The 16,996-nt window shown below is 56.4% G+C and overlaps 2 protein-coding genes across 4 annotated transcripts in view; one reads left to right on the top strand and one right to left on the bottom strand.

The window, feature by feature from the left end:
• Positions 1-466: 466 nt before the first annotated feature.
• Positions 467-6,138, bottom strand: PSMA7 (proteasome 20S subunit alpha 7). The gene is made up of 7 exons (XM_068524416.1): positions 5,915-6,138; positions 3,901-4,027; positions 3,123-3,247; positions 2,339-2,461; positions 1,742-1,861; positions 1,028-1,090; positions 467-690 (listed from the first exon to the last, which is right to left on the bottom strand). Exons 1-7 carry the CDS (start codon positions 6,008-6,010, stop codon positions 598-600), a joined length of 747 nt encoding a protein of 248 aa, XP_068380517.1. The 5' UTR covers positions 6,011-6,138; the 3' UTR covers positions 467-597.
• A 260-nt stretch (positions 6,139-6,398) lies between these two features.
• Positions 6,399-16,996, top strand: part of SS18L1 (SS18L1 subunit of BAF chromatin remodeling complex) — a 28,745-nt gene continuing 18,147 nt past the window's right edge. For 2 of the 3 annotated variants that reach the window (XM_068565399.1, XM_068565398.1), the window contains exon 1: positions 6,399-6,569. In XM_068565399.1, the coding sequence (XP_068421500.1) occupies positions 6,501-6,569 (69 nt within the window). In that variant the 5' untranslated portion in view covers positions 6,399-6,500. Of the gene's footprint in view, positions 6,570-6,749; positions 7,275-16,996 lie in introns of those variants that run through there. The other variant, XM_068565400.1, reaches the window with a different exon arrangement.

The following is a 16,996-nucleotide window of genomic DNA, read 5'->3' as shown; positions in this document are numbered from 1 at the left end:
GAAGGGTCATCTTTCTGGCTAAAAAGGGAGTGAGGGTAGGAAACAGCCAGAAGTCTTGAGGTAGCAAACAGGAGTGCTGACTTCATCTACTAGAACCAGAAATTCAAGACAAGTTCCACAGCTACTGCTCTGCAAAATGAGCTCAAGATGTAAACTGAGCACTGTTTGTCCCCACATCCTGACATCATACATTCATTAAGGACTTGAACAAAGGCGTAAGAACAGTCATCCTGTTTAGAACTCCTGAATGGGAGAAACCCTGAGTTTCTGTAACCACGGCACCTGTCTACAGCAGTGTGGACCCCGTAAAGCCTTCCCACAAACCCCAAGGGAGGAGCCCCACTCGGCCGTTGCCTTGTCTTAGAGCCTGGCGAGGAGCTGGAAGGAATGGCTCCAGAGACCCAAAGCGAGCAAGCTTTCTAAAGAGCTATCAGTACACCTGAAGGATAACATCAACCCCTAAAAGAAAGGTTAAAAAACAGGGAAGTTTATTGTAGGACACTTAGTACGGATAAATGGGATAGAAATGCCTACATGTCATTTGGAAAATCAGCCATGATTTGAATTTAAAAATAGCTACAGGCAAAATTTCATTCATCATGATGCTTTCTTTTGTTTCTTCTTTTCATTTTCTTCTTTTTCTTTTTCAATCTCAGCAACGTATTTCTCAATTTCTTCAGGATTTAAAATCTATCAAAGGAACAGTGTATGGTTAGCCACACAAGGGCCCCCGAACACAGGCCCCAGATGCCCCTTCCAGCTGCTGCTACAGGAAAGCAAGGCCACATGTGCCTGACCCAGGGAACAAGCTGGAACTGATGTGTAGGTGATAATTATAAAGCAGAAGCAAACGTGCACAGCTGAGGTTTTCAGCACGCAAATGCTTTCGACTCATTTGTGGGGATCCTTGGAAAGAATCTTTCTCGGGGCTAAAGCCACAGCAGAATGGTCCTGAATGTGCACTACCCCTGCCCTGACCACTGGGAACACTCCATAGGTAAGGACAGCAAACCAACTTGGTGATTACCTTGAGGGGTTGATCTCGTCTCATGACAGCAAGTTCTATGTTTTTGCCACCTGACTGAACCACCTCGGAGGGGAGAGAAGAGTGTTAGATACCTCACCCACCTCAAGACCAAACAGCGCCCTCATGTGCCCTGTGAGCCCGAACCCAGCGCTGCCACACAAGGGGATGGGGGTGGGACACCGGGGTCCCAGTACCCAGAGCGTGTGTCCTAGCTGCGCACTGACGTGGCCAGTCCTTTGCGATATCCTCCTGCCTTCAGGCAGCTGGATTTGGGCGGGGCTGCTGGTCCCTCCTCCTGCACAGCAGGTGTGCTCACGGCCCTCCCATCTGTTCTCAGCCTTTCCCACCACTAAGCCCGGATGTCTGGACCCCCTCTGCCTCTTTGGCTTCACCCCCTAGCACCTCCAAGGACGGCTTCCACCCACTATTCCCAGCGCTTCTAAGTCCCTGACTCTATAGCGGTAGCTCGAGCCTCGGAAAGGCTGAGCGCTTGGGCAAGCCACCTAGCCTCTCGGTGCCTGGACTGCCCAGATGTATAAGGAGCTGATACAGCCCCAGAGCAGTGCCTGGTGCTATGGTTGGCGCCCTTGCCACCTCCTTGTTGCCCACATGTCAGCTGCTCCATTCTGCGCTGTCCGTTCCGCCCAGCCCAAGTACCACCACCACGGCGTGCGCGTCTTCAACATATTGCCCAGATTTCAAACACAAACTTACTTCCAGGAGGGCCTTGATAACCAGCTTAATAGTCAGGTCGTCTGTTTCAATGGCTTCGTCAGTATAATTCTTCTCTAGAAATTCACGCACTGACTTGGCACCCCTGCCTATAGCGTTGGCCTGAAACAGGGATGGGTGTTACATGGCACAGAGTGTGACAATCCAGAGCCAGCCCAAGAAAACGACCCGCACCGCCACCCCCATGGCCCAGCCAGTGCCACGCCGCTCCCATGTGCTACGGTGAGGGGCAGCCTGGGGGCAGGCGGGCCTGTACTCCAGGCCCTGCCCCATGGCTTCTTTTTGCAAAGGGTTATGTGGAGTTGGTGCTGATTCCTACCAAGAAAGGGATTCTACTGAAAGACACGCGGGCAACTTGACTACGCCACGTATCCTTACACCTCGCTGTCCTTTCCTCCCAAAAAGCAACGCTTAACGACTTCTCAGCTCCCGTGTCACAACTGTGTCGTGAACACACTTGTGTATGTGTACACACCTATCTACAGGATTAGGCCAGCTCAAGGTCCCAGTGGCCTCCAAAGCTGCTTCTACTGGCAAGATGGCCCAAAACAAAGCCCCTCTGTTTTGTCAGGGACTCACCTTCCAGGCATGGTACGTGCCCGAGGGGTCAGTCTGATAGAGTCGGGGGGTACCATCAAAGTCAAAACCCACGATAAGGGCAGAGATGCCAAACGGCCTGCGCCCGTTGCTCTGTGTGTAGCGCTAGTGGAAAAAGAGACACAGTGACACTGCTGCCTTGGCACGAAGGCCCCCCAGAACCCGCCGTAAGTAAAACACACATGATATTCCAAACACAGCTTTTAACGAAGGGATGAAAATAAATTAAGCCCACGTTCAGGTTATTTGCAATTCAGGTGAGAAATGAAATGAGCCCGTGGTTTTCAGCATTCCTCCTTCTCTTGCTGCATTTTCATTCTCAGAAAGACCATAATTGCATCATGAAGCACAGCTGGGGCTACTTGGAATTATTTTGACAGCAGACGCAACCTGGCTACACATTTTGGTTCACAGGTGACTAAGATTTCACCAGAGTGGGCGTGGCTTTCAGCCCCCTCCCAACTGCTTGGTGACTGGTCATTCAAAATGACAAGACAAGAACTACATCATTTCCCTCTGGAAATATGAATCTGGACTGCCCCATGCCACTAAATAAGAACACAACAAATGCCACTTAAAAGGATAAATATGGTAAAACTACACAGAGAGAAGTCAAGGCTAGGACCACGTGCATGGAACAAGTATGGTCTCCTGATCTCCCCACAGTGATGCGTGCGGCCACGTTTGAGGTAACGCGGCAGGACACTCCACGACAAAGCAGTGACTGCTCACAGCTAGCCGAGCCACGGCAGGCACACACACCCACCTGCTTCAGACTGGCGATGTACCGTGTGATGTACTCCACGGTGACCGGGTCCTCCACGGTCAGCCGGTGGCTCTGGCATTCCACCCGCGCCCTGTTGATGACTATCCTTGCATCAGCAGTGAGGCCTGCAACGAACACAGAGAGAGCTCCCGCTGAGCCACCCCTCGTCCGGCCGATCGTCGAGGCCAGCGCAGATCACACGAGTGAACAGCAATCACCCTCAGCCGGTCCTCTGACACCCAGCACCAAGATCATTCTGACCACCAGCGGAACCAGCAGCCTCTGTGAGCTTCTCTGAGAAAGCTGCGTGTACGAGGAGCTGTGTGTATTTACACAGGCTGTCAACACGCTAATTTTTTGACAAAGCAAGTCAATCTCTAGCTTAGGTAAACTGACCTCCCCGCTGAGGCAGGAAACGAATGAAAACCCAGAAGTGCAAGAACACACGGCACGTCCCGAGAGCAGGGTGCTGTCCAGCTCTCCCCACTTCACGGGCGCAGTTAGCTGTGACAGCTGACCTTTCTCCTGCCGGCAGCGATGGAGGCGACAGCACAGCGCCTCATCCCGGGGTGTTTAATCATGTGGCCCCTGTGCTTCCGCATCCTGGGGAGGACCTCCCCCTGCAACTGTGGCCAGCCCTCTTCTTGAAGGCCAGCCCTTTCTTTTGAATGATTTCAGGTTACCCAATTTTCCCGTCCCTCAACAGCCCTTCCACCAGGTTAACCTCCAGAGCACTGTTCTAGGAGACCGAGAAATACAGCACGGGCCCCAGACTTACCCGCGAATGCCATGCAGACGTTGTCGTCCAGAGCACAGATCTTCCGCACTGTTCTTTCATCCTGCAGTTTGGCCACTGACTTCTTCTCCACACCAAGAACAACAATGTCTTTTCCTCGGACACCAACCTTCAATAAATGGCAACACTGCACTTCAGGAGCTGACACGAGGTTCTGCCAGCAGGCACGGAGCACTAACGGCAGATGCTAACGTGGTCCTGTGAACACCCCAGGGGTGGCACGCACACCCTGCACACCGTGGGTCTCGATCCACTTTTGGCAGAGCCAGTCCAGGTATCACAATCTAGGTGCCTAGTCTTGTGCCTTAAAATACTGATACGTAGTTTCAGTTACAGCACAACTAAGGAGTAACTACTGCATCATTAGTGTGTATGTGTACACGTGTCATTTCAACCCCGTGAATCAAAGAGTCTCTGGAAGGCTTGAGTGTGAGTCCCTAACAATGAAGTCAGGTGTCCTGAAAGCAGTGTTGATGTGGTTGTAAAACTATACCAAAACATTCCCCCCTCTCTCGTGCACTTTTTTTTTTTGGCCACAACGCTCGTGGGATCCTAGTTCCCCAATGAGGGACCGAATCCAGGCCACGCAGTGAAAGCGCCGAGTCCCAACCACTGGACCGCCAAGGAACTCCCCTCTCCTGCACTTCTGAAACCAATGTGCACAGCGGCGGGGAAGTGCCTGATATGGCATCAGGTGGACAACGTATCAAGTATTACTGGGAGGCCCGCGGCTCTCTGTTTACGGCTGACACTGTAGCGTGGAGAAAAATGTATTAAAAACATGGGGGGAAAAAAAGTCACTGCCTGCCAGTTAAACCCCTCAATCGAAGCAGCAGCAGACACAAATGAGACAATCACTTGGAAAAGCAACCTCTTCTCTTAGTTCAGAGCAGGGTCTCTCAGCCTCTGCCCTACAGGCACCTGGAGCAGCTAATTCGTCACTGTGAGGGGCTGCCCCTGCGCACTGTGGGATGTTTAGTGTCACCCCAGCCTCCACCTCTAGAAGTCTCCACGTGGGGTGCAGAAAAGCACTGGTTGGCAGTGCTTCGGATTTCAAGGAGCTTTCTCGTGAACTGTCTTCCATGGTCTTCAAAGTTCCCAAGGGAAAGAAGGCCAGGCCCAGAGAGAGTCAGGTTAAGCAAAGGCAGCCACCCTGGCGTGACCCACGATAGTATGGGGATGGGGGTGTCAGCTGACCCCAACAATCTTTAAGCTGAGGCAGGTCACAAGATGGATTTGGGGCCTTAATTTCAAAAAAGATTCAAGAAACAAAAAATACTTCAAAATTTACAGTATCGTGTGTGTTTTCTCTCTGCCCACTCAAACCTCTGAAACACCAGATAAAAGATAAACCATCATCCATTTTGACCAATCAGCAAACTGACATGTGTCTTGAGGACAGCACGTATTTATATCTGAAGCACTCGTCTAAATGAGAGGCGCGCTCGGGTGCGACGGGACATGGGTCTGGCGCAGTGACCAAAGGGGTGGAGGACTCAGCAGTTGGACCCAAGACGGAGCCTGCCCGCCGCGCCGGCGGCCCGGAAACTGCAGGGTTGATGCCGACACCGGCCGCCCTCTGTTCTCGAGGCCGACCCGGACTTTAAGCGCAACTGCTTTCCGCAGGGGTTGGGGGGGTAAGTCGCCTACCTGGGAGCTGTCCACACACAGTTCGCGGAGTCACTCCCTTAAGGAGCATTCCGGAGCGAACAAGGGGCGGGCCCTGCCTCTCGGAGTCCCGCGCCCCGGCCCCCAGCCCCCCAGGTCCACGCGAGGACCCCGCCAAGATGGCGTCGGCGCCAGGCGCGCGCACGGCTCCGGACACGAACGCGGGGCACCGAAGCCAGCGGCCTGCAGAGCGCCTGCCGAGCCAGGAGCCGCCCCGCTCGCCCGGACGCGGAAGCAGGCGCCCGGAGAGCCGCCGGCAAGACGAGCCCGGGCCCCACCCAGCCGCCCGGGCCTCCGCCTGCCCCCCGCGCCCGGCCTCCCCGCTCACCGCAGTCGAGCCCTTCTTCACGGCCTCCTGCGCGTACTCCACTTGGAAGAGGTGGCCGTCGGGCGAGAAGACGGTGATGGCGCGGTCGTAGCTCATGCCGGCGGGCCGACGCGATCAGGACCGGGAAAAGCGCACACTCACGGCCGCGCAGGCCGCGATTCACGACGCCACTGCGCCCGCACCGCTCACCCGCCCCCAACGCCGGCGACTGCGCTGCCGGCGTAAGGCGGTGTCCGGAGGCGTCAGGCGACGCCGGGCGGACGTGCGCGCGCGCCGGGGCGGGGCCGGGCGGAACCACTGGCGGCCGGGCGCGGGGGGCGGCGGGGTGGCGGCGGGCCGGGAGCGGGGCGCAGAGCGGCCGCCCGGGGGCGCCGTATGGGGCTCGTCCTCGGGCTGAGGCGATGGGCGGGGCGGCGGCGCGGCGGGCCCGAGGGCGACGCGCCGGCGCAGGGGCGGGCGAGCCCACGGCGCGGCGCCCCCCACGCCCCCCGCCCCCCAGCGACTGCGGAGAATGAGCGCCTCTGGCCGCCGAGAGCAGCCGGAGAATAAACCCCGATGATCTCGGGTTGATCCCGCACCCACGACCATGTCGGTGGCCTTCGCGTCCGCCCGGCCGAGAGGCAAAGGGGAGGTCACGCAGCAAACCATCCAGAAGGTGGGCTGGGGGCCGCGGGCCGGGGCTGCGGGGCCGCGGGGTGCGGGCGGGTGCCGGGCTGGGTCGAGGGCAGCCGGCGGGCGCGGGGCTCGAACAAAGCCGGGGCGCAGCCGACCGCCGCGACCCCGCCGTGGCCCGGCGCGCGCTTCGCGGCTGGCGTGCGCCAGCCTGGGCGGGGGCGCGGGGCGGCCCGCGGGGTGGTGTCGGCGGAGCCAAGCCGTGAACGACCCCGGGCCGCTCCGGGCACAGTGGGGACCCGCCGCTTTCGGGACCAGGGGCTGCGGGCAGGGGCGCAAGGCGGCGGGACCGGGTGCCCGCGGGGTGGTGTCCGCTGGCCGCTCGGCGCGCTAAGGGGACCCGCCTGGCTGGCGAAAGCCGTGGCTCTGCGAGGTGGGCGGCCCCGGTCCCTGCGCGCAGCTTGACTGGTGGAGGCGCCACGGGGCGCATGGGGCGACGGGGACCCGGCCACGCCCGCCGCCTTAGGTGTTGGCACTCCGAGGCACAAAGGGGCGCATCCAGAGTGTGGGACGACGTTCTAGCAGTCTCGCAGCCCTTTAAGGAGCGCGCGACACCTCGGGGCTGACCTGCTGGCCAAGCTTCTCCGCCCTTATTCGCGTGTCAAATTGTTTTTCAGCGTGACACCTGGCCAGACTTCTCACCTAACAGAAACTTTACAGATTCGCTTTACAGCCTTGTCCGCGTTCTGTAAGTTTGGCCTCGTGGTGTTCTAGAGATAACCTTCTCTTGGGTTTGGGGGCACCTTTAACAAAGCCTTAAGTTTTGAAATTCAGATTTAAATTTTCCTACTGTTTGTGTTTAGAAGATAAGCTCAGAAGAAAGGGGGTGTTAGTCGTTCCCATTTGAATTTTCTCAGTGTCTTTGGTAGCTACGTTGTTTGTTTTTCTCATCTGGGGTCCTTGGCAGTATCCCTTGGTTTCCATGAGCCTCCTTTTTCCCCAAGGGACTCACCTTGATGGTCATAGCCCTTCTTCCTTGATGACGTGACAGAACCTGGGGGACTCGTCCTCAGCCTCTTGGCTATTTTGAGACTACTTTTGCTGGGACTGGTTTTGACAAATGAGAAGCCTCAGTAAACGCTAAATAGGAAAGAGATGACTTGAGAAGCAGGTTTAAAAGTGGGGTGTTTTTATTTGTTTAGTCAACACTTGTGGGGTGCTTACTGTGTACCAGGCCTTATTCTGAGGGCTTTGCAGGTCTTAGTTCATTTACTTTCTCGTGGTGGTTATCGTCATCCCCATTTTATCAATCAGGGGACAGGTATAGGGAGGCTGAGTGCCCACTGATAAATGGTGGTGCAGGTGTCAAACCCAGACAGCGGCTCTAGGGTCTGCCCTGACCGTGACTTCCGTGTGGGACTCTTGGCTGGGCAGAGAGTCAAGCGTTGTGGCTCAGATGCACACGTTGGCAGCCCACGGGCCTTTGCAGACCCTGGCCTTTTGGAGCTTAAGTGTGATGAGTGTACTCACTGTTCCTGAAGGTGCCTTGGCGTCAACATTCATCCAGGTATTTGCACTTTGCACCCACCCCCTATTAAAGCTCCCCGAAGTATCCAGGCAAAAGTGTGTGTTGGAGCACTGCTTCCAAACCTCAGATCAGAAAGACTGCATCCCGGGGCAGAAAATCTGCCTGCTGACCTTTGGAGATGGGTCTTCACCTTAGGCTGTCACCTGATTTGACCTGATAGGGCTCGCAGTCTGTGTACTCACCTTGGTGTTTTGTCCGTAAATATACATATCCGGGGCTCTTTTACTGGTGTCCTGAGGGGGCATGAGAGGTCCGTGTTCTACACTCTGTGTCCACAGCACGTGCTCATGCTCAGAGCATTGAGGAAAGCCAGGGGTTCCTTGGAAGCGTGCAGGGTAGTAAGAGAGCAAGAAGTATGCTCTTGTCCTTAAAGTATGTTTGGATAGGAGCCTGCCCGGCAAACTCCTACTCAGCCTTCAAGGCCCCACTGAAATGTCCCCTCCTCATGCCCCTTTGGCAGTCATGTGGTGAGTACAGCACTTTGACACATCACTTGGGCTCCCAGGTTTTCGTGCCGGTGACCTGTTCTTGTTGTGTCCCCAGGTTGGCACAGTGTCTGGCATAGTCAGTGTCTGGTACGTGCTGGAGCATCTGTGACACTGGTTCCATTAGTGCAAGTGTTTGGGATAGGCAGTTGTATTCGCTTCCTGTGGTTGCCGTAACAGATTACCACAAACGGGGTAGTTTAAAACAGCAGAAATTAATTTTCTTACAGTTTTAGGGGCCAGAAGTCCGAAGTCATGGTGTTGGCAGGGTTGGTTCCTTTCTGGGGTTCCGAGGGAGGATCTGTTCCAGGCTTTCCTCTGAGTTTCTGGGGTTTGCTGGCAGCCCTTGGAGCTCCTCGTCTCGCAGATGCGTCCCCCCCACCTCTGCCTCCATCTTCGTGTGGCCCCTCTTCCTGTGTGTGTCTCTGTGTCCAATTTCCCTTTTCTCATAAGGACACCAGTCACAAGATTTAGGGCCCACCCGAATCCGTGTGACCTCAAATGTAAGCTGATTACATTTGCAAAGACCCTATTTCCAAATAAGGCCCTGATCACAGACGCTGGGAGTTAGGACTTGAACGTATCGTTTTGAGGGACACAGTTCAACTCGTAAAAGAGGATGCGTGGGGGAGGGGTGTACAAGACAAGGAGAATCAAGGAGCAGGGGTAGGAAGGGTCTCAAAGATTGAGGAAGTCTTGGGTGGTCCTGCCTTTGGTCTGCAGGGAGCAGGTACAGGCGCCAAAACTGGCAGGGCTGGGAGAGCCAGCCTGATCTGGGGCGCCTGGGCTGTGTGCTCAGGTGGTTTTGCTTGTGGTGACCAAGCATAGCGTTAGTGCAGGTGCGACGCAGGTGAGAACCACAGGGGACGTGACTTTGCCAGAGGTCCTGAGGTGGAGGTGAGCGGTGTCTCAGCAAACTTCAGTGGCCCTGTAGCTGGCCAGCTGGCCTGCAGGCCGGAACCTGCCCTGCGCTCTCCCTGGTTTGGGACCAGAGGCCGTGCTCTGGGCGCCTCCGGTGGGGGTGGGGCTGCCGCCGTCTCCGCGGGCCGCGCAGCTGGGCTGGGGCACGTTGGAGGGGCCCCCGGGAGCAGGCCTCGGCTGGCGTGTGGGGGCCTCGTTGCCACGTAGCACATAGTAGTTGCTTAATAAATGTAAGTTTTATCGTTAATGTTTGTATTGGTTTCCTTGGCCGGAGAGCGGGAATGGTGGCTTGTCCCTCTGTACCCCCAGCACCTCGTGCAGGGGGAGACGGGCTCCACGGGAGCTGCGGGACCGGTGGGCAGCTGGTATGGGTCTGGCACGGGAGAGTGAGACCAACAGGGCGGCAGCCTGGCCCCCGCGTCCTCTGTGCCCAGGGGCAGGGGTGGGCGCACAAGGGTAAGGGATGGCCATCTGGGTTGCAGGGGGATGCCCTGTGCTCTCTCAGACCTGAAACTTCTCTTAAAGAATGTGGGACAGGGGCTTCCCCGGTGGCGCAGTGGTTAAGACTCCTCGCTCCCAGTGCAGGGGGCACGGCTTCGAGCCCTGGTCAGGGAACTAGACCCCGCATGCATGCTGCAACTAAGGAGCCCATGTGCTGAGACTAAGGAGCCTGCCTGCTGCAACTAAGACCCAGAGCGACCAAATAAATAAATAAATATTAAAAAAAAAAAGAAGAAGAACGTGTGGGCTAATTCATAAGGGAGGTAAATTGACCATTTAAAATATTCGAGCTGCCTTCACAGTTGAGGATGGCGTGGGCACTCTGGGACGCCCACGAACTTGGCTAATGAATCATTTCTGAAAGCGCTTTCTCCCCAGTGAGCAGAACCTGGGAAGGGTCTCCAGGGATGGCAGTGATGGTGTCCCTTCACTCTGGTCCTTGGGGCCAGCCCTGGGGAGGGGCGGGGATGGGACCCGGGCCAGGGTGGTGCCCCTGAGCACACTTGAACCTGCCCTGTGGAGGCTCTGAGTGCAGCCCCTGCGGGTGGGGAAGTGTATTCTCCGGGAGGGAACAGCCACCGCCAGGCCTCTGTCCCCTCTGCCCAGTGAAACCTGGCACAGAGCCCTCCTGCAGGCGCTGCTCCAACGCAGGTGTTGCCCCGGGTGCCCTCTGGTGGACGATGGAAGCACCTGGGTAAGGTCCACCCATCCCTTCCTAAAGCAGTCGCCTGCCTCTTCCAGGGCTGTGTCTGTCTTCCAGAGTCTGGAGGCAGAGGGAGGGGCCGCAGTCAGGGGCCATGTGACACTCACTTGATGTATCCCCACTGCCCGGCCCTCTGCCCCTAGCCTGTTCCCTGGGCCAGTGGTCAGGGCCTGGGCACCGGCCTCTGTGCTGGGAGTCACCTGCGATCCCCGGGCTGCGAGTAGGAGCTGCCGTCGCACCCCCGAGTGAGGGGGGCCTGGTGCTGATGTCCCCAGGTCGCAGGACCTGGGCAGAGTCGGGCCAGCCTGGACCTCCTGATCTGTGGCGGGCACCACGACCGCGCACCCTGCCATGTGAACGTGACGGGAGTCGAAAGGCTCCAGGGAGAAGGTGCTAGATGTTTTTGCCGCGAAGGCTCCGGAAACGTGGTCTCGGTCCTGAGCAGATGGGCGACCGCACCGGGGCTGCTCAGGGTTCTTCTTGTAGCAGTGGTGGAGGGCGGGCAGTGGGCCCTGGGATAAGGGTGAGGGTGGAGTCCCGTGGAGCTGGGGGGCGTGTTTTCCTGGGCTCAGATTCTCCTTCGGCTGTGACAGCGCACAGCCCAGCCCCCTGCTGGGCCGCAGGTTCCTTGTTTAAAGGAGGATGACGTTGTCGTCGGGTCCTCACGGTTGCGCTTGTGGTGAGACGTGACCACCTGGCACAGGAAGGCACGTGACCTTGCAAGTGACAGTCTCAGCCTTTTGATCGGAGCCTTGACTGGAAGCGATGAGTGGATTCTGAAGGGGAGGAGATTCCAAACCACAGGAAACCACCTCGAGTCCAGGGTCCTGTGAAGAGGCAGAGGGAGCCGCGCTCACGGGGGCGGAGCGGTGGTGACTGAGACAGGAGGTGGCCCCAAGTCGCTTGAGGAAGGTGGACGTGTGTTTGCAGTTGTGTCCACGTTAACGTGTCTTATCGCGTCCTTAGAGTCTTTGGAAGTTGAACACGTGTGTCACACACAGGTAGGACCACGAGGCGGGGGCCTCGTGGCGGGGGGGGGGGAGTAACGTTTGGGGTTTTTTGAAACCCACACACCTGATTCACGGATTCTCCAATCAGGTAAATGTTCGAAGGGGTCCTGTCAGCGTCCGTGAGCAGAGTCTGCGGCGCCGGCACCGCTCGTGCGTCCCCTGCAGTGGTGGCTGCCCGTGCGTCCCCTGCGGTGGTGGCTGCCCGTGCGCTGGGGAGGAGAAGCCCTGATCAGTTAGCGGCGTCCGCTCCGAGCGCTGCGGTGGGGAGAAGCCCTGATCGGTTAGCGGCGTCCGCTCCGAGCGCTGCGGTGGGGAGAAGCCCTGATCGGTTAGCGGCGTCCGCTCCGAGCGCTGCGGTGGGGAGAAGCCCTGATCGATTAGCGGCACCCGCTCCGAGCGCTGCGGTGGGGAGAAGCCCTGATCAGTTAGCGGCGCCCGCTCCGAGCGCTGCGGTGGGGAGAAGCCCTGATCAGTTAGCGGCGCCCGCTCCGAGCGCTGCGGTGGGGAGAAGGGTTCAGCCGCCTGGTGACGCTCACCCAGCTCTCCAGCTGGCCCCGGGCTTGTCCCTCTCGTGCCTCGGGTGGTTCCCAGGAATGATCTCCCGTGGAGTCCACCCCATGTGTGGGGGGCATGCACTGTGGCCTTGTCTGTAGCTACAGAAGCCAGAGACTGACTGAGTACCACGTGTTTGTTCCATGGAATTCTCTGGAGCCTAGGAAACAATGAGGGGGGCATCTTTGTGGCTGAAACGGGACAGTCTCCAAGATATCAGGGAGGATGGGAGACCAGCGGGATGGGAATGTTCCCTGTGTGCACACAGCGGAGGGGGGGGCCGGGGGATGCTTCCAGAACGATCTGAGGTTGGCTGGAATGGCAGCCGAGGGTGGGAGGTGCAAGGCCCACCCTTCCCTTGGGGCTACCTGGACTTCAGCCCGTCCCACTTAAAGGGCAGCAACCTTTGTTAATTACAAAAACAGCCACAGGGAGGTTGTGAAGGGTCTTTCTGCCCATTGTGGGGTGACCTGAGCCCCCCTCAGCAGCAAGCCCCAGGGCTTCCAGGCCCCTCTGTGGCCCCTATTCCAGGGTTGTCATGAGGGGCCGCTCCCCCTTCAGAGATCCTCACCCAGGTTCCCCCGGTGACCCCAGCCCAGCCCTTTGTGGTCTCTAGGGCCCCCAGTCCCTCGCCCTCCCACTTCCCTGTCATCCTCACTCCCTCACCCACCCAGTCCGGACCCCACGTGTGGCGCCCGCAGCCCCAGACGTGTCCCCTGAGCCGGGCCCTGTGTCCTCGCCTGCGTGTCCTCACGGCCAGGCAGGCCCACGGGCAGCGGAGCTCCCACGTCGGTCGTCAGTTCCCTCACAGCCGAGTCCAGTCCCTTGTAAAGCCTGTGGTCGATTGTCACAGAAACAGCAGCCAAGGAAGGACCCCCCCCCCGGGTCTGCACCCGTGTTCCCGCCCCCACGGGGACCCTGGGCTTGGCTTCGTGATGCCCTGACCGCTGAGACGCCAGCCAGCACGACGGAGGCTTGGTGTGAGGCCTGTGCTCTCGGGCGCCCTCTCGGAGCCCTGAGGCCACCAGATGACCACGTGCAGAAGGAGGCCCCGAACTGACCCCAGTGCAGAGCCCACGTGAGACCCGCAGCAGACCCGCCCCGACAGCCCAGAATCACGAGCGCTAAGGAACTGGTGCTTTCACCGCGGCACATGGGGATGTTTGTGATGCAGCAGCGGGTAACGGATGCGCCATGTGTGTTGTGACCTTGGTCCCATCAGCCTCTGCAGTCAGCCCCGGCTGAGGTTCAGAAAGTCACCCTCTTTGCTGGGCACAGGACTCCCTGTCCCTCAGCTGCCCCACCGTTTCCCGTCTCCGACGTGCCACACCCTCTTCTCCAGGTTCCTGGAACTTTGTCTCCATTTTTGGACGTGCCATGCTCCACCAGGCCTTTTACCTGTGCTGTCCCCTCCACCTGGGCTGCCCTTCCTCTCGCCTCCGCCGGCACGTTCCCGGTCAGCTTTCCAGCCACAGCCCAGACACCATCCCTGGGTGCCCCCCGGGATGTCCGCTGCTAAAATCATGATCGACACGCTGCCGCCTTGTGGCACCAAGCAGACGTGTGCCCACGGCCATCTCTCCCCAACTCTGGCCGCCTGCTGCCTGCTCCACTGTGAGCATGAGTGGGGTCTGGCCACCTCTCCGTCGTGCTTGCCTGGGCCTAGGACAGGCCTTCAGAGATGGGGATCTCACCACCACTCGGTGGCTGTGGCCCTCGATGCTGAGCTCCAGCTCCTCCAGATGGTGTGGCCACCGTCTCTGCTGTCTGCCCCCAGCATCCTCGCCTCCGGAGGCCCTCAGCCACGCCTGGCACTTGGGTTTCAGCCCTCAGGCTTCAGAGCCTTTCTCTGTGACGTCACCTGCCCCGTCAGCCCTGAATCTATAGAAAATCAGGCTTCCCAAGAGGGCAGAGAGTGAGGGACGTGCCTTCTGGTGCAAGAATACACAGAATCACCTGTGAGAAAGCTCAGGAGACTGCAATAAGTACATGAAGAAGTGGATTGCTAATCCTCCCGTCAGTGTAAGTGGTGTCTTTATTTTTCAGCTATGTACTACGGATACACATTTTTAGACACACACCAGGTAGAGAGAAGAGTAGGTAAGCCCCTGGACCCACCCAGCCCTGGCAATCCCAGACACTTTAAAATCACCTTTCACACGATGTTGTAAATCAACTATACTCCAATATTAAAGAAATAGAAAAAAGGAAAAAATTAAGTAAAAAAATTTTGAAGATCAAAAAAAGAAACTTTAAAAAAATAATAAAAATAAAATCACCTTTTAAATGATAACAGTAACAAACGCCTCTCTTAGAAATTTCAGTGAACACAAATGCATATAAGAAATAAAGTCTGTATGTGTAATCTCCAATCTGGAGAGAGCCAGGGTTTCCCTCCTGTCACTTATTTCTTGTTTTTAGGTTAGATTAGGTTACTCATCAAAACCATGCCTGCACATAAAGAATCAAATAGTGCTGTGGAGCTTGTATTAAAAATTAGGGGTCATGCTTCCACCCCTGTGCTGTTTCCCACCTCCCAGCAGCACGCTCTGGCTCCCATCATCGCTAAACCAAGTGGCTACTTCTTGAATGCTTTTAGCTTTAAGCATTGTCTGTTGACTTAATCCACTCAGGCTGTGATAACAGAATACCATGGACATTCATTAGTCACAGCCAGGCGGCTGGAAGTCCGAGACCAAGGTGGTGGCAGAGTTGGTTCCCAGGGAGGACCTGCTCCCTGGCTTGCAGACCGTCATCTTCTTGCTGTCTTCACACAGCAGACCGAGGAAGCTCCGGTGTTGTCTCCTTGTCACAAGGACAGTGATCTCCTGATGGGGGCTCTACCCCCACGACCTCATCTAAACCTAATTACCTCCCAAAGGCCCCACGTCCAGGTGCCATCACATTGGGAGTTAGGGCTTCAACGTAGGAGTTCTGGTGGGACAGCAAATACTCAGTCCATAACGTTTGTTGGCCTCGCATGATGATGATGGAAAAGGGGGACTTGGCGCATTTGCATGCCCCTCCCCCACCACACACCTGTGCTCCCGTTGCCCCAGTATGGCTTCCTGGTGGTTGGGATAGATTCACCTCTGGCTGTGATGATATAACTGTTGTTCCATGCAGGATCACATGATGATTTTTCCTGCCCAGTCTTTTCCCTGGAGTTGGCAATCTCACTTTTTAAAAAAAAATAAATTTATTTATTTTTATTTATTTATCTTTGGCTGCTTTGTTTCTTCGTTGCTGCACGCAGGCTTTCTCTAGTTGTGGTGAGCGGGAGCTACTCTTTGTTGCGGTGTGCGGGCTTCTCATTACGGTGGCTTCTCTTGTTGTGGAGCACGGGCTCTAGGCGCATGGGCTTCAGTAGCTGTGGCTCGTGGGCTCTAGAGCGCAGGCTCAGTAGTTGTGGCGCGCAGGCCTAGTTGCTCCGCGGCATGTGGGATCTTCCCAGACCAGGGCTCGAACCCGTGTCCCCTGCATTGGCAGGCAGATTCCTAAGCACTGCGCCACCAGGGAAGACCCCTCACTTTCTTTTTAATCACTTCTCACTAGTTTATCCCAGACTTTCTTCCAGCCATGGAAGCCTCCTCAGCTCAGGTGGTCTGTCAGTCTTTCTCCTCTGAAAGACACCTTTAGTCAGGTTATTCTTTTCAGAAAGTCCCCGTCAGAATTGGCTAATCCTTCCTCAGGAAATCTCCCTCAGGATCGGGGTGTCTCCCCTCGTGAAGTCTCTCTCAAGTTCTGTTATCCCTCCTCAGTGTCTCCCTTAGGCTCCTGTCATCCCTCCTCTGGAAGTCTCTCGAGGATTTGGTCATCACTCAGGGGTTCCCGCTTTTGATCCTGTCGTCACTCCTGTAGAGTCTCCCTCGGAACTGGGTCATTGCTCCTTTGCTGCCCGAAGCTTCTATCCTGTGTGGAGGTGCTCAGTACTGTGGTGTTCACGCCATTCGTTTTTAGGGCCTTTCTGTGCCCCAGTGTGTTTGTCAAGCTGGGCCCTTTGAGAACCTTTCCATCTGGACTTTCACATCCTTCAAGTTCTGAGGAAAAGTCTTGAACGATTATTTTTGTTTTTTATAAATTTTATTTATTTATTTGTTTATTTATTTGGCTGCGTCGGGTCTTAGTTGCGGCATGCGGGATCTTTCATTGTGGCGCGGAGTCTTCGTTGTGGCGCACGGGCTGCTCTCTAGTTGTGGTGTGCAGATTTTTTCTCTCTCTAGTTGTGGCATGCGGGTTTTCTCTTCTCTGGTTATGGTGCACGGGCTCCAGAGGGCATGGACTCTGTAGTTTGCGGCACACGGGCTCTCTAGGTGAGGCGCGCGGGCTTACTTGCCCCACAACATGTGGGATCTTAGTTCCCAGACCAGGGATCGAACCCACGTCCCCTGCATTGGAAGGCGGATTCTTTACCACTGGACCGCCAGGGAAGTCCCTTGCACAATTATTTTTGGATGACTTTCTTCCTTCCTGTCTTTCAGAAAGTCCTAGAAGAATTGTTTTTGGCCATTTGGGTTGTTCTTCAATTTCATTACCCTTTCTGTTTTCTACATTGGTCTTTTGCTCCGCTGTCTAGGAGTTTTCTACTACTTCATGTTCCAACTCTCCTGTTGATTTTTCTGCTGTAGTCGATATATTTTAAATACCCCAGAGCTCTTTTTGTTCTCTGTTCTGTTTAATAGCGTCTTTTTAAAAAAAATAGATCCAATA

This window comes from Eschrichtius robustus, chromosome 16 (assembly GCF_028021215.1).
Source record: "Eschrichtius robustus isolate mEscRob2 chromosome 16, mEscRob2.pri, whole genome shotgun sequence".
In the NCBI taxonomy this organism is placed as follows: Eukaryota; Metazoa; Chordata; class Mammalia; order Artiodactyla; family Eschrichtiidae; genus Eschrichtius; species Eschrichtius robustus.
Note: the sequence above shows the minus strand (reverse complement) of the source record. Positions and strands in the feature narration are given on the sequence as shown.